The sequence below is a fragment of the Carcharhinus amblyrhynchos genome, chromosome 17 (assembly GCF_965287045.1).
Source record: "Carcharhinus amblyrhynchos chromosome 17, sCarAmb.v2.hapA, whole genome shotgun sequence".
In the NCBI taxonomy this organism is placed as follows: Eukaryota; Metazoa; Chordata; class Chondrichthyes; order Carcharhiniformes; family Carcharhinidae; genus Carcharhinus; species Carcharhinus amblyrhynchos.
The window spans coordinates 33981888-33999577 of NC_137340.1; the positions used below are offsets into that span (position 1 = coordinate 33981888).

The 17690-nt window shown below is 41.5% G+C and overlaps 1 protein-coding gene across 4 annotated transcripts in view; it reads left to right on the forward strand.

Moving 5' to 3' along the window:
- Nucleotides 1-8480, forward strand: part of vti1a (vesicle transport through interaction with t-SNAREs 1A) — a 327457-nt gene extending 318977 nt beyond the window's left edge. For all 4 annotated transcript variants that reach the window (XM_080205768.1, XM_080205766.1, XM_080205769.1 and 1 more), the window contains one exon: nucleotides 6259-8480. Coding sequence is in view for 2 of the 4 variants with exons in the window: in XM_080205766.1 (XP_080061892.1) it covers nucleotides 6259-6352 (94 nt within the window). In the remaining 2 variants the exon portion in view is untranslated. The remainder of the gene's footprint in view (nucleotides 1-6258) is intronic.
- The last annotated feature ends 9210 nt before the right edge of the window (nucleotides 8481-17690 follow it).

Sequence of the window (17690 nt, forward strand, 5' to 3'; positions counted from 1 at the left end):
AAAGCAAGTAAATGTTCGTGACTGGTTCTATATACATACCTGTCTGCAGGCAGTGAGTATTTAGCTCTCCGGCAGATGCTTCCCAGTGGTGCTAAGGATCATCCATTCCATTCTGGACTGACTGGGACTGGCTGGCAGCATGGTGGCACAGTGGTTAGCACAGCGTCAAGTACCCAGGTTCAATTCCCAGCTTGGGTCACTGTCTGTGTGGAGTCTGCACATTTTCCGCGTGCCTGTGGGATTTCCTCCGGGTGCTCTAATTTCCTCCCACAATCCAAAAGACGTGCTGGTTTGGTGCATTGGCCATTCTCCCTCAGTGTACCTGAACAGGTGCCAGAGTGTGGCAACTAGGGGATTTTTCAGGTAATTTAGTTGCAGTGTGAATGTAAGCCTACTTGTGACACTAATTAATAAACTTGAAACTTATTCGGTTGCTGGATACAACACTGGCTAGGGCTTGGGATTGAGCATCCTGTCAACCTTTGGCTAAAAGTAGTTGATGGTGCTGAAAGAGCAATGTAGGAGGGAGAAAAAAATCTTTAAAAATAAAAATGAAGTTTAAAAGTGCAGGTGATAACATTTTGTGTTTCGAAACTGGGCCACTCCAAATAGTTGGCTGAATAAAGCAAACTGAGTGCGGCCAAGCTGTACACTTTCTATTTCCACGTTCTTCTTTTCCTGCCACAGGAAAACATTTCAACATGTCACTAATTTGGAGAACCAGATGTTTGCTTTTTTTGTTGGCGGTATTTTTCGGTCTTTGGGGCTCTTTCTTGAGTTGTAAAACCTCCCCTTTTATTGGGCTACGTTCTTGGGGGATTTTGTGGTGGCTTTTCATTGAGAGCATCCATCTTATTTCCACGTCACAGAGATAGATTTTAACCTGAGAAATCCTGTCACATATCAATGTAGGATATTTCTAAAAAACAGTTCTTGTAATTTATACAGCCAGAATATCACGTCCATGCCTCACACCAAATACCCATTGATGGCCCTGATTTTGCTGCAATTGGGCAGTTATTGGATCCACAGGTAGTTCGGCTTTACTTGCACCCTACGGCTCAAAAGTGTTTTTGCCCACGTAATTGGAGAGGCAATGGGCTATTGGTATTAGTGCTAGACTATTAATCCAGAAACACAGCTCTGGGTTCAAATCTCACCACGGCAGATGGCGGAATTCAAATTCAATTAAAAAATCTGGAATTTGGAATTTACAGATGAAACCATTGTCAATTGTTGGAAAAACCCATCTGATTCACTAATGCCCTTTAGGGAAGGAAATCTGCCATCCTTAACTGATCTGGCCTCCAGGTGACTCCAGAGCCACAGCAATATGGTTGACTCTCAACAGCCCTTGGGCAACTAGGGATGGGCAATAAATGCTGGTCCAGCCGGTGACTCCCATGCCCCATGAATGAATAAAAAAAATTGCTGAAAGCTGAGAATGTCCCAGTGAGGACATTGGAAATCTGGATGAGTACAGCAACCAACAGTGTATACCCTTAGCCAGAGGTAAGCAGTGGGAGAACTGCGAAGGACGGTGAATTAAAAACCTTGAATTCAGTGTGAACTAGCTACAAAACAAAAGATTGGATTGCCAGAGGAAAGGAACTAACAAAGAAAGCTAAGTTGGAGGGGGAGGGGCATGGACTCAAAACAAATAAATTTTATTTTTTTAAGATCTCCTGAAATAATTCACAGCCAAAAGGAATAAAATTCCTCTTTTTTAATATAACAGTTAATTTTCTATACCAGAGAGATTGACTGGCAATCAGTAACAATGATCACATTGTTAAAAGAGTGCTTACTCTATGAATTACTGGCTGTGGATATCTGCTGCAGGTTTGGTTTGTATCTACCGCATAGCCACAGCAACTTCATGATATTTAGTGCATGTCACTGGTGAGGCAGACAGTGAGACAATTGTTTTTACAAAGCTGGCAAAGAGAGCAGCGCAACTGGAACAGGCCTTGCAACTGTGTGTCTGCCCCTCATGTGGAGCTGCCATGCAATCCTGCAAGCTCCATTCATTTCAGTGTTACTTTGACAGCAGAATTCTTCCCCTTCTAAATGCTTCGTCATCATAAATTGCCAGCCCTTCTGTGCCATCCTCTTACCACAATAAAGTAAATCTGTTGCCTGTAAAATAGTATAAAAATAACTTATCAGGATGAATTTCTGAGGCATATCTGGCCCATGAGATTGTGTTCTGTTCGCTGCTGGTGCTGGCTGAAGAGAATCCGAACTGACCAAAACTGTGGCAGGAATGCTTCTGATGGGAGGCTTGTGACTCCCTCTTGGGCTACAGGTAAGTTGCAAATGTAACCCTGGTCGGAGAGAGGAGAAGAACTGTGCAGAGACAGTGAAACTCTCAGTAGAAGGCTCTACCCAACAAAGGGCTTTAGGGAGCATTCGTAACAGTACTCTACTCTTAGCAGGAGGCACTTGCATTTCCACATGGAAGTGGTCACTGAACTGTGCCAACTCCTACAACTCAACCCGCAGCCGTACAGGAAGGTGAGACTATCCTTTCATTGGCTGTCAAGGTTACTGTCGCCCTCAATTTCTATGCATTGATGCAAGTGGCATCAGCATCAAAGTGGCACAATGGTTAGCATTGCTGCCTCACAACGCCAGGGACCCAGGTTTGATTCCCAGTTTGGGTGACTGTCTGAGTTTGGACATTCTCCCCATGTCTTCATGGGTTTCTTCTGAGTGCTTGGGTTTCCTCCCACAGTCCAAAGATGTGCAGGTTAGGTGGATTGGCCATGCTAAATTGCCAATTGGTAGCCATGCGTGCGTTTTTGAATGTGCAGTCAGTTAGCACATGTTCTGTGAAGGACTCGAGCTGAAATCATTTAGAGGAGGAGACAGCACTGAGTGTTTACATGCTCCCTGCCTAAAACGGTGAGGTGATGTCAGCCACCCACCTTTCCCAGTGTTTGATTAATGTGACCCTCCCCCATGGTCCCTTGTCATTTGGGATTATGCTTCTGGTCCAGTTACTGATTCAAACATGGGTCTCAAAACTAACCCATCTGTAGAGCCAGGCAGTCCCCAACATTGAACGGAACTCAAATCAGAGCTTTCCTACGTTTTAGCAAATTGATCAAAACTAGCATTGTGCAGTCTGATCCTTCAAACCATTATTTTCTGCAGTTCCATGGGCCTGACTGCACATACATTCGCATGCATGGTTGCTTGTCATTTAGGACGCCACCTTTTTGTTTGAAAGAAAAATAGAGAAATTAAAGACTTTCCCTAACAGGTGGCCATCATCTTTACTCCTGATCAATTGCATTTGGGAGCTTCTAGCTAGGAGGCACACATGAAGCCGTTCCCCTCTTCTCCAGCACCCCTCCCCACGCCACTGTGAGATAAGATTTAATACTTGTTTTTAAATGCCTTTGTGTATTCCATACCCCTCCCCCATACCCAACATCATCCCTCCCTAACAGAATAACCAAGATCAAGAGCTCTTCACATGCTAACTCTTTGGCACAAATTATGTCAGGCCTCTAAATGGACAAACAGTTTACAGTTCTGTACCTTATCCTTATTACAGAGGAAGTAATCTTACCTGTACTACTACTCCTACCTACACGTGTTGTTGTTGACAAACTTCCACCAGAGCTTCTGAGGGTTTTTATTTTAACTTCATGTTTGTGTTGAGCACAGAGTACACTTTTGATATTGGCATACTTCGTTAATCAAACCAGTTGTGAATATATTGATCCGTCTTGTCATTTTCCTTTGTGTTCTTCTGCTATGGATATTCTTGAGATTTTGTTGATTTGTTCCGGCAAAAAAAATTGATTTCTATTATATCTACCATCCATGGCCTTGAATTGAACTGATGATACAGAGGAATGTAAAGCATGTGTATCTCAATAAGCAATCCAGCTACAGTCAGGATTTTGAAGCCATCTAAGTGGGAAGGCTTGTTGCCTGTAGAACATCCCAAGGAAGCAATTAGCTACTCTCATTCATGCCATTGTAGAAGTATTAGCATAGTATGAGGGAAAGTAACAAAAAGTGAAGTTCACATTTTAGTCAAGCCTGTACCATCTCCTTTATCTGCTTGTTATAATTCTGATGATTTCAAATCTCTTTAAAAGCAGGTTTGTAATGGTTACAGTGCTACCAGAATATAGATGGTCCTTGAAGAACAGTGAAGAAAATTAAATTAAGTAGCTCAATGAGGAGTGAATAAAATGTGGATTTTTTTTGTGAAGAAGTATCATTCTGTTATCGGTTCAATGTGCAGCCTTCATGTTTTTCCTCCGATTTATTGTCTATGGATAAAAATACTCATTACATTTAATTATCGCATCTTGAAAATATTTGTAGTCAGAGTGACCCAAGGTTAAAGCCAGCTAATTTACAGAGCCTTCAGATTCATATTTACACCTCACTTCCTTTTTAAAAGTGAAAATCTTTCCTTTATTATTAGAATTGGGCCTCTAATGTTCTGCCGAATTTTAGCCCTAATTACGTTAAAAGAATGCTTTTAGTTTGAATTCTTGCTTTATTAGTTGGCGCTCTGCAAAATTAAGTCAAGAGTAGATGCGCCAAGCAAGGAAGAGGTTGAGAGTAAGGCAATAAAAACAGTCAGACAAAATTGAGATACTGACTTAAAAAGAAATTACATCCAGTAAAACAGTTTTTTGTTTACCATCTTATTGAAAACTTTAATGTTATGTCATTCTTTTACCTAAAATACAAATGAAACAAAATGCCACTGATTATCTTGCGTTGGTCGTATTTATTTCCCTATAAAATATTGCTCATATTTTCAAATCTCATCTGCACATTGTTCTTTAAAACGTCTACGCAATTCCACCATTCCTATCTTCAGAAGCAAAAGTATCCTTACTTAGTTTCTGTACACAAGAAAAGATGGTAGCTAAATTTCTTGAAGCCTCATAAAGAAATAGTTACGTCCAGGGGAGGTTTTTATGCAGTTTGATATACTTGAAAGCTGCCTGTGTAAGGCAGTAACAGGGAAACTGAAGCTTTAATGGAGCAATGCTCCCTCTGTTTTCGTCCTTTTCAACTCGTGGTTTGGTTCTAGGAATCCTTTTCCTGAAACCGTTGACAATACATTACACCAGGTCTGCAGGCAGGTTTCATTATGTTGAAAGCTAAGAGCGTTTACACATTTCCTTTGTTGTTTCAGTGGTCTGGGTACAAGCTGGCTAGCACTGGGGGTTGCTGAAGGTTTCTCTGTTGATCCTTGCTGGCAGGAGTAGTCAGATAGCAAGATGGATCCAGCGCTTGCAGTGAGTGATGAATGGCGACAGAGGTGGTCATTCATCTCCTGCTTAGATTGTGGACAAAAACTAAAGCAGTTTTGCAGAAGACATGTCAGCAAATGTGATAATTTTGTAACCTGTCAGTAGGATAGAGAGCAGCCCCTTTGGAGTGTCGGGAGGAGGGTATTAGTGATCTGACATGTATCATTTGCAATCCGATCTACATTTTGCTTGTTTAGTGCAAAGTAATGCCTTTCACACATCCTTCCTTGGCTTCATTTGTAAATACGAGGCATTAAGAAATAAAAGCAGACAATACAGGAAGTGCACAGCAGGTCTATCAGCGACTGTAAAGAGAAAAGACAGATTAATATTTAAGGTGTGTAGACCTTTGATCAAAACTGTTCTGCCAAAGGTTCCACACCTGAAACGTTAACCTGACTTTAATCTTTTCAGATGATGACCCAGACCTGCTGTGTATTTCCAGCATCTTCTGGTGTTATTAGAGATTTTCAGCACGTGCGGTTTTTTTTATCCCCCCCCCCCCCACCTTGCTATCTCTTCTGGGCATTTAAGAATTTGACATCCATATAATCGACAATAATTGGATGTTTGGTACCTTTGTGCACCGTTTTTTAAAAGGAGTGCAATATACTTGTGGATGTGAGTCTCTATGTTTGTTTAATGTTCACTTTGAAAGTAATTTTCAAGCCCTCACCATAAACAGAAGCTGGCTGTGTTCAGCAAACAGCGGGAATTATTTCCGATTTGTGTAGCTTCATGTAGAAATGTGAAAGTATAAATGTGCTGCTATTTGATACTGCAAAGCTTTCAATGCTATTCAGTCGTTACATCTACATGAGCACCTCCAGCCTGCAGACTGTGACACCTTTGATCACTGAAGTTAGCTGAGTAAAGATTTTATTTGTTGCAAATTCTAATATGCGTTTACTTTTCTTTTTGTTTCCTCCCTCCTACCCCTTCTGTTAAATTCCCTGTCTAGGATCATCCAGAACCGGATCCTCATGTTTATCCTGGGCGCCATCATTCTCCTCACCATTGTGCTGGCCATTTATTTTGCTGTCACAGGCCACTGATACATCTCTATTCTTCTGTGATTAATAACGACAAACTGCTTGTTCTGTGTAATTAGGACAAATTGGTCACATGAATCATCTTCTTGCACTGACAGATTTCTTCTCTACTGCGCGTTGACTCCGGTACAAGCCGGGAGAAAAAAAAATTTTTTTGTATCATTGTTTGCTTATTTCCTTTTGCTGTTGTTGAGAAGGTGACTTGGATTTTTTTTTAGTTATAACTGGGATTGTTGAGGTGTTGCTGCGTGTTCAGTGCTGGCAGAAGAAAAGAAAAGTAGAATCATTTTAAGTCCTGTTGTGATGGGATTGTATGTTGGTGTGCTTACAGACCTTTGTGTATGTGTGTACAATCTGTCAACAGCTTGCAGGTTATATCTACAGAGGATAAATGATGGGGAACTGTGGTTAACTAAAAAAATAAGACGTAGAGTGCCGCCCTGACATACACACTCCCAGGTCCAAAGGACAAGTGGGTTGCTTAATTCTCTGACGTCACGTTGGTTTAGATTTTAAGCACAGACCAATTAATGATTGTGACACTCCCGGTCCCACAAATGCATCATGTAACATTATGGAATATGCAAGCAGCTGTTTTTTTTCTCTTAACAAAATAATGGAAATAAATCACGAACCCTTGGGTCCTACTTTCTGTAATAAAAATGTAATATGCTTAAAAGATGCCAAGCTGCAATTTAAAAAAAAATTAGAAACACAAATCAGCATTCTAAAAGGCTACTGCTGCAAATTTTAAATGCTCCATGTAAATGACAGCAAACCTCGAGCGCTGCCTGACGTCAGTTCGCAGCTACACGATGAAGAGCATTTGATATTCTGTTTAAGGCAGTCTGAATTGTCTTATTTTGGAACTGGCTTGGTGGGGGGCTTTCTTTGCTTTTGCTTCAGAGCTGAGAGCTTCAAAGGCTCAAATTAATCGTGAACAAAATTGTGCAGATCTGACCATCCCATGTGGGTAAAACCCATTGAGGTTATCATTATCTTAAATTCCACCAATTCACCAAACCTCATCAGATAATGACCTCCGCATAGTTTTTTTTTATTACCATGGCAGCACAGATTGTCTACCACACAGAAAAAAAATTGCATTCTTCACAATACTTTTTTTTCCCCTTCTCTTTTTTTTATAAAACCTGTCAGATCATTTCAGTATTTCAAACCTGAAGAAAACAGCCTGCCTGGAAATGTATTTGAAGTTGTAATAGTGTCAAAAAGTCACGGTTGACTGACAGATGTCAGTCCCAGTGGACCTCATTAAATCATAAAAACTTGACAAGGAAATAATTGTGCATCACCAACAACCTGGCTGCTGTTTAAACATTTTATTTTGTTTCATTATTAGGATCAACTATTTTGTTCATTAAGAAATTGCATTAAACAACAGTTTTGTGGCTAATGATCTGTTCTGGGCTTATGTCTGTTTTCTTTAAACATCAGCTGCGTCATGTGGTTTCTTTTGCAGTCGTGCTATCATCTGGCAGAAATCCACCCCTCAGAGCTGCGGGTACCATTGGAATATAAAATGGATTATTCATTACCAACCTCCTTGTGACTTATTTGGTTTCATGTAGTGGTTGAGGGTTTCACTGTCTTTCCGTGGAGAAGATGAAAACTTGTCAAAAATAGGTTATATCTTATTCTCGGGGCAACAAAATCAGTGGGTACACACATGCTTCAATGTTTAATGAATGCAGATTTTAACCCCTTTACATGACTTTGACTGTGAGCTCTGCGTCGACAAAGAAACCTCACTTTAAGAAAGAACTGGTAGTTAATTGGCAATCTGGAAGTGTGTCATGATTTATAAATTACTGCTAACTTTAGGTTATATTTTCTAATAATGAGATATTTCAAAAAATCCATACATATTCATGCACTTACATTTCCACACGTATGAAAAAAGAAGCAGGCTTAATTATGTGTGAATTTTGGCATTATTGTAATGACCACTTGGAGTTGAATGTTTTCTGGTATTTTATTTATTCAGTCGATTTTGTACAAAGAGCTATGAAATCTGCCTCTATGTTTGCTTTCCCCTTGTTCTACATTAGATGTATGGAATGTGTATGTTATTTAATGTATCAATTACAGTATTACATTCCAAAAGAATGAACTGTTTGTGTCGCCTTTTTTTTCTGCTTTACACTGAGTGATCACATTTCAAAGCCTGCACTGTACGATACCTTAAGTGTTTTTTTTCTTCAAATTCAAGGATTTTGATAACCCAAGTGGATATATGCTGTCTATTGATTTTTTTTTTACAATGACTCCTGGATAACCTATTTCCTCATTCATTTTTAAACTGAACTCGTGAGATTTTAAAGCAATTCTGCCCAGACTCTGAAAATCAAAATCCCTCTTTGACCCCTGAAATTCTAATCCCAGCATAGATCACAGTTGTTGAATATTATCTTTTTACAAAGCTGGTAAAACAAAAATGTCCAAATCACTGGATACAATAGGTCATGACTGTGATTCTAATTAGTGATGCATAGGATCATTCTATAATATCATTTAAATACATCACAAAAGTGATACTGTCCTTATTTATTTATATTTAACTGCAGCATTGCGGATTGTTCAAAACTCAAAACGAGTTTAGATACATCTGGTTATCCAACCCACAATAACTTGTGCATTTTTATATGTAACTGGCTGAAATATTCCTTTCGGTTGAGCAGCAACATCTCACAGTATGAAGCTTTAACATTATACTCCCTGTATGTGAAAAATAATGTGACTTTATTTGATGACATCTGCTTAAAGAATATTTACTCAGAATTTTGATTCATTAAAGCACCTAGTTACAGGAGTAGGCCATTCAGCCCCATGAGCCTGTTTCATCATTCAGTGAGATCCAATCAGAAAATGGCTGCATGTTACTGAAATCTATTTAACCTGACTTTATATTGTCATTGTAATAAATACTTTGTGGCCCCCAGCTCGTTATCATTTTAAACCATTCAACAACATCTGTCGGTCACATTTGTCCTAAAACAAATGATTAAATGCTTTTGACAGGATTACGAAGAGGTGAAACTTTAATGATTCGGAGTGCTCTCCAGCTTAAAGATTTCTGACGACTGAGCATGAGATGAGTTCCAAACTCTTCTTATTGGTGACCGCATTCTAACTTGCTGACCTAATCACGAACCCAGCTTCACCATCTATGCATTCTGAAAAGCCTGAAATCTTAAGGAGCCTATATATGATAACATGCATGAATTTTACCATGATGGAGAGCCTGTCTGTCATGACACAAATAGCGGATTGCAGAGGCAGGAATGGGAGCAGTTCACATTTCATACACCTGCAGTTCACGGAAGCAGCTGCCTCCACTTGCATCCGATTTTGGTAGCCCAGGAGTGTGAAACCTGAAGTGTGCAGAGTAGAGGTAAGAGCAGGTGCGAGCTTTGTGAATTTCTTTGGTACCCCTTTGGAGACCTATGGTTCCTTCTTTGCATTTGATCCTGGGACACTTCTGGGTTGGTCAGGTTCCCTTTACAATTATTAAAGTTAATTTGTGTAGGAAGTGCATAAATTCACTCACTGTCAGTCTCATTGAAACAGACCTGGCAAAATCACCTGTCAAAAACGTCAAGAGGACCTCGCAAAATGAACCTGTCAATGGCAACTGTCAAGGCATTTACATGTCCTGCCCTTTAAACCTTAGAAAAAATATTACAGGAGTGTTTTTAAAAGTTTGCTGTTGGCATAAATATTCAAGTTTCTATTATTGGATTACTACTGCATGACTGATTTAATCCATATCACAATAGAATGTCTGGCATTTCATCGTTTGATTGAAAGCTACAAGTTGCTCTAGACTCTTTGAAGTAGGACTATGAATTCCAACGCTAATTATAAGGGATTATGCACTTGAATGAAAAGTTTGTAACTATAAGTATTTATGTTGTTGAAGGGATGTAAATGTTGTAATTCTTTCTGGGCACTTGGAACTTTATTTTACAAAGCGCCATTTTATCTCATATCTTCATTGGTCCTGAGGCCTGGGAGCATGGGTTGGAACGAGTTGGAATAAGTTGGCCTGGAGTTATAAAAGGGCATGGGGGTGAGTACAGGGGGCATAGATTGGCATGGATGGTATGAGAGAGCCTTGGGGGGGGGTGGTTATTGCGGCGATAAGTCGGTGTGTAGGGTATGAGACGGCCTTGGGTGATACTGGGGAAATAGGTTGGCGTGGAGGATTTGGGAGGGTCATGGGGTGGATACAAGGGCATGGGTTGATAAGGAGGGTATGAGAAGCCATGGGGGGTGATTATTGGGGCATGCATTGGCATAAGGGGTCATGGGGATGAGTACAGGACGTGAGCGGACATGAATGCGGCATAGCAATTGTGGGAGGGGATGAGGGCTGTTGGATGTTTTATCCTTCTAATTTCTGTACACAGTACCAGGACTTCAAGGCAGGTCTTCTGCCCAGTCACACACCCCACTACACCCACACCCAGCATCCTCTTCACAACTTCTGGGGTCATTCTTCCAATATAGCCTGTCCAACTGGACTGAAAATACGATGTCTAGCAACCATTTTCAGAAGTTAGCTTTACAGAGTTGGGAATTCTCCCAACACGGTGCATCGAACGCGCAGAAAGAAATCCAGGCCTTACTCTGTGTGTTTGGGGAGGGGGGGTTATGGAGAGAATATATAGTAGAAAAACACGGGATATAGAAAATATTCCATTGACCCATTGTTATTCCTGTAGGGTATCTTATAATTTCTAAATTTAACAGCACAAACTTTGGCCCGTTGTACATGGAAAATTTAGACCCCTTTTTTCTCGCATCCTTTTGTTTTTGTTCAAATATTTATCCACTTTCCTTTTAAATTGTTTCTATTTTCACAATTATTTGTACTATATTCTCTACCTCAACAGCTCCTTTGTTTAAAATTAGTCACTTCATTTAGTGGTGATTTTAACTTTATAGTTTCTAGTTCCTGATTCCTGATGGGTGTAAATATTTTCTCAAGAATTATTCCACATTGCACATCCCTATCCCAATTTCATGTTTGACATTATAGCAGACTGTGAGCCTGTGGAACCTGGAGAGCAGAGGTTTTTTTTTATTCCTACGTGGGACATAGGCATCAATTCCTGGCCACCATTTATTGTCCATCCCTAGTTTCCCTTGTTCAGTCCATTGCTGTGGTTCTGGAGTCACATGTAGGCTAGACCAAATAAGGGTGGCAGATTTCTTTCCCTAAAGGAATGGGTTTTTTCCCAACAATGATTTCATGGTCATCAGTAGATTCTTAATTCCAGGTACTTTTTATTTATTGAATTCAAATTCCACCATTTGCCATGGTGGGATTCGAACCTGAGTCCCCAGAACATTAGCTGACTTTCTGGATTAATAGTCCGGCGGTAATACCAGGAGTCCATTACCGTCTAATGTGCAGGAGACCATGCATCAGATTCCTAACAGTGGGGGAAAACTAGAAGCGATGAAGTGAGTAGTGAGCAGGTAACAAAAGGAGGAAATAGTTGAGGAAGCTCATTGATATGTCCATTTGCAGATAATTTAAATGCAATTCAACATAATTTATTCATGCCCCTCCAATTTAGTGAAACTCTCACACGTCTCTCTTGCCTTAAGTAACCCACTTGGTGAAAGTTTGCATCTTATATGTGGTTCCTTGACTCGCCTGAGAGATCCTTTGGGCTTCCAGGTGACTGATTCACAGGGTACTGAACTGGTCTTGGAGATGTTGGCCGTAATTTTACTACCTCGTCCGCCTTGAGCTTGTAGAATGGAATTCTCTATTGGCCTCGGATGGGATTTTATGAGTCTCATCCGAGCAAGGTCATAAAATCCTGCTCATTATCTCAGTGTGAAAATTAGCACTCTGATGGGTGGAGCTTCAGGTAGGAAATTCAGAACCCAGAAATATGGGATCCAAAATTTAAAGGGGCAATGCACAATTGAGGGGCATAGGGGCCCTCCTTTAAAGTAGCATCACAGATGAGAGTCCCTGGTGGCATGTCACATAGGAGGCTACTTGCAAGTAAAGGAAGAATTAGTGGCAGCGTGGGAATCATCTACAGCATCTTCCTCCTTCGCCCCCAGGCAATGGAGGGGATCTGCTGATTGATCCCTGAGACCTCAGTTGGATTTGTTGATGCCACTGAATGATCTCATAGGATGGTGAAGGAAGCTTCTCCCTGGATTTTGGAATGCCTGTTTGTGCTCGAGCAACAGAAGTTCAGATGTTGGTGATTTAAACTGCTGAGCCTTCTTACAAAGCCTGCAAGGTGATTTCCACCTGCCAACACTCTATAAATATGGCACTAGTTCCTACCTGGCTATCAGCTGATGCGAGCTTACTGATGTCAGAGCCGCCTCCACAATGTGACCTGGCAGCAAGCTGGCATAACTCATTCACAATCAGCACAGGTGGTACAGATTTTTAAAAATTCATTCATTCATTCATGGGGTGTGGGCATCGCTGGTTAGGCCAGCATTTAGTGCCCATCCCTGGGTGCCCTCAAGAAGATGCTGGTGAGCTGCTGCCTTGAACCATTGCAGTCCATGTTGTATAGATGCACTGTCAGTGCTGTTAGAGAAGGAATGCCAGGATTTTGACCCAGCAAAAGTGATGGACTAGTTATATAATTCCAAGTTAGGATGACTTGGAGGGGAGCATGCAGGTGATGCTATTCCCATGGACATAATCTGGCAGCCCTGTTAGCCATGGGCACAAATCCCGTAATGTCCTCTAAATCTCATGAATGGCCAAAAACTGAATTTGTGCCAGTGAAATCTCAGTTTGAGATCATCCCCACTCCCTCTGCTTTCCATATATTTTAATTAATTTGCATTTAATTACAGGACTTGGTGCTGTAACAATTGCTCGTGACGTTTCTTTCCCCCCAATGGCACAAATTACTATTGGTTTTCAAAAGCGAAAACCAGTCATGATCACCGTGCCAGAGGTGTGAGAGTGCCTGTAGCCACCCCCCCCGGGTAGAAGGACATGCCTGGGCTTTGCCCCCTGGCATTGCCAGGGGCAAATGCTAGAGTTGGTGCCCCTTCTGCAAGTGGAGAGGGCCCCTAATGTATGGGGGGGAGAAATGTGTGGGCTGGGGGGAGCTCCCCTTCTGCTTGGCCACCCGGCAAGGTGGGTCCCGATGCTCAAGACCAGGAGCAGAGGGGTGCTGGAGATGGGGGCTTAAATTTAACTTTGAATTCAGGGCACCCTTTAAAAATGGCGTCCCAATCTCAGATTCCTGACATGCTTAGGCCACACCCCTCCAGCTGGTTGTGTGATCCCCACCAGCACTTTGAAGTTGCACTGTTGTTAAATCGGGCAAGAAAGGTTGGCTATGAAACCAGCACATTTCACTCAGCTTTTCTCATCTGGTCCAACACTATACAATTTTGGAAAGGTTGCGCCCAACATATTTGCTGCCTTGACCTTTTAGGTGGTAGCAATCATGAGTTTGGAAGGACACAGTAAATCACAGAATTTTAAGTGCAAATTGTTTTGTTATAGCTGGAGTTTTATTAATCTTTTGCACAAATTTAAAAAATATACTAGAAACTGATACCATGCACAAAGTTGGCTACTTTCCTAGAGTGACTTAATCACAATTAGGTGTTTATAATTAAATGTTATTGTTTGCTGGCTTTTGGAAGATTCTGAAAGTTAAACAGGATCTTCCAGATGCAGGGCTGCTAACTGGTAGGTTGTAACAAATTTCAAAGCTTCCTTTAATTTACTAAGATACTGGCTGCAGTACCCCAGTACAAGTAAGAAATGGTTTGGAAGGTATTTTTTCAAAGTTGTGTCCAGGAGTTCAAAATTGAATTTCTCATGACTTACCTTTTTGGAGGTGGAGCTCAGACCTGGGAGGAGAACCCAAGGCTTGGGAGTACAAAATAACGATATGGTAAGGCTTAGTACACTTTTTTGGTGGCAGCAGCAAGGTAAATTGGCAGTAGTATGGCAACAAACAATGGCGTTCTGAGTTAATGTCACAGTTCAGAAAGTGACATGGGACCAATGGGACCAGCTAATTGGTGAATAAATCCTGGTGGGTATTTTCAAACCGTATTAAATTGTAAATCATTGTTTAAGCAAGGGTAGGGATTTTTTAGAATTTTTTTAAGAAGTCTTTTAAAGTTCTAAGTTTAAAGGGATTAGTCATGGCAGCAGAGCTCAAAGCTATGCTCCTCCTGCTCAATATGGGAAGTCGGGCACATATCTAGTGCCTTGGACCAGCAGGCGTGCAAAAAGTACGTCCAGATGCAGCTCCTGAAAGCCCGGGTTTCAAAGCTGGAATGCGGCTGGGGACACTGTGGAGCATCCATGAGTCTGAGAGCATCGTTGATGGCATGTTTAGAGGGGTGGTCACATGTCAGCTGAAGGGACCTGAGGAAGAAAAGGGATGGATGACCACCAGATAATCCAAGAGAAACAGTCAGGTAGTTCAGGAGTCCCCTAGGGGTCCCACCCACAAATCAGTATTTCATTTTTGAGGCTGATGAAGGCATTGGTTCCTCCAGGGAATGCAGACAGAGCCAATCTTCTGGCACCACAAACAGTCTGTCTGTACAGTGGGGAGAAAGAGAAATATTAATGAGATTCTTTGATCAGGGGTGCAAATAGGCACTATTGTGGCTGTCAAAGTAACTCCAGGATGGTGTCTTACCTATCTGGTGCTAGGGTCCGTGATGTCACTGGCTGCAGGGCATCCTGAAGGGGGAGGGTGAGAAGGCAGAAGTCATGGTACATGTTGGTACCAATGTCATAGTTGGAAAGAGGGATAAGGTCTTGCATCAAGAAGTTAGGCAGCAGACTAAAAAGCAGGACCTCTCGGTTGTAATTGCTGGATTACTCCCAGTGCCACATGCTAGTGAGCACAGAAATAGGAGAATAGTGCAGGAGGGAGGGTTTTAGATTCCTGTATCACTGGGACAGTTTCTGGGAAAGGTGAGACATGTACAAGTGAGATGGTCTACATCTGAACCAAATTGGACCTAACATCCTTGCGGGAGGACCTGCCAGTGCTGTTGGGAGGAGTTTAAACTAATTTGGTAGAAGGAGGGAACACAGATTGTTGACAGAATAGGGACAGTGCATAATACAGTAAAACAATCAAGTCAGAGGGAGAACAGCTCCATAAAGTTTCAAGGGAGTGGGGCAAGATTGGATGACCTCTACTTTAACGCCAGGAGTATTATAGATAAAACGGATGAGTTACGGGTGAGGATTCACGTGGAATTGTGATATTGTAGCTATCACAGAGATGTGGTTGAGGGAGAGGCAGGATCGGCAGTTCAGCACTTCAGGATATAGAATATTCAGGTGAGACAGGAGGGGAATAAAAGAAGAGGAGATATTGCATTATTAGATAAGGAGTCAGTTACTGCAGTAAGGAGAGATAATATCTCCGAGGGGAGGAGCAAATGAAGCTTTGTGGGTAAAACGTACAAATAAAAAAAGGGGCAGACATGTTGATTGGTGTTTATTATGGACCAAATAATCAATGGGAAATTGACCAAATAAGTGCACAATTTGTGAAGGTGTGTAAAAATTATACCAATAGAATAATTATATTAGGTAATTTCAACTTTCCCAACATTAATTGGGATAGACATAGTGTTAAGGAGTTGGATGGAGTGGATCACTTGAAATGTGTGCAGGAGAACTTTTTAAGTCAATTTATGAAGTGTCCAACAAGGGATGGTGCAGTGCTGGGGATAGGACCTGGGTGGGATTGTTATCAGTGCAGGCTCAATGGCCAAATGACCTGCTTCTGCACCGTAGATGCTGTAATTGGCTGGATGGTTAACAGTGAAGTTGAGTGTCTTGGACTGCAGGATGATATAGATGGAATGGTCAAGTGGACAGATAAGTGGCGATGAAATTTAACTCTAATGCACTTTGGTAAGAGTACTTTGACAAGGAAGTATTCAATGAGTGGCATGACACAAGGAAGTTCTCTGGAACAAAGGGGCCTTGGTGTGTTTATCCACAGATCTTTGAAAGCAAAAGGGCATGTTAGTAGGGTATTGAAAAAGGCATATGGGAAACTGGCCTTTATCAATAAAGGCATAGATTACAAAAAGCAGGGAGGTCATGTTGGAGTTGTATAGAATGTTGGTGAGACTACAGCTGGAGTATTGAGAGTTCTGGTTGCAAAGGAGATTCACCAGGATGCTGCCTGTGATGGAACATTTAAGTGATGAAGAGAGGTTGAATAGGCTTGGGTTATTTTCATTGGAGCAGTGAAGACTGAAGGGCGACCTGATCGAGGTGTACAAGATTATGAGGGACATGGACAGAGTGGATAAGGAGCAGGTGTTCCTCTTACTTGAAGGGTAGTCATGAGGGAACACAAGGTCAGAGGCAGAAGTTTTAAGGGGATGTGATGGAAAAACATTTTTTATCCAGAGGATAGTGACTGTCTGGAATGTGCTGCCTGGGAGGGTGGTGGAGGCAGGTTGCCTCACTTCCTTTAAAAAAATACCTGAATGCACATTTGGCACATCATAACATTTAAGGATATGGGCCAAGTGCTGGTAAATGGGATTAAGTAGGTAGGTCAGATGTTCCTCTCATGCCAGTGCAGACACAATGGGCCGAAGGGCCTCTTCTGCACTGTGTGATTCTGAGTGCTGGACTGCCACGTTGATTTAAAATACTTAATTTTTTTGTAAGGTACTAATTTTCAGCTGGATTAATCACATTCTAACCAGTTACCGCTCTCAATGTATAGAGGAACCATTTCTTACCTCCTCCTCCCAAAAAAGAAATTCAAAGTTTAATTTGCTGCCCAATCAAGTTGGTTCACGGCAGATTTCGTGACATGGCATTGGTACTCCCTTGCCTGCCAATGTGTTCAAGCAGAAACACAAGGGAAGTAAACTTTCAAAATTGGCACAATTTGGCATTTGGGCCCATAGCGGAAACACTACCCAACTGCATTGAATTAGTATAAATAACTGCATAACTGCTTCAAAGATAAATTTTTGTAACAGCAAAATGAAAAGAGGGTTTAACATGAGCGAGAAGGCAAGGATGTTCTTTGATTTCCTTGGACTCCTCTGAATGTAAGAACAGAGCTAGGTCATTCAGCCTCACTCTTCTACCTACTCTTCTATCTACTCGCTGAATATATTTAAGATGCGGGTAGATAGGTTTTTGGTAGGCAAGGGGATTAAAGGTTATGGGGAGAGGGCAGGAATGTGGAACTGAGCCACGACAGATCAGCCATGATCTTGTTGAATGGCAGGGCAGGCTCAAAGGGCTAGATGGCCTACTCCTGTTCCTATTTCTTATGTTCTACCATTCAAA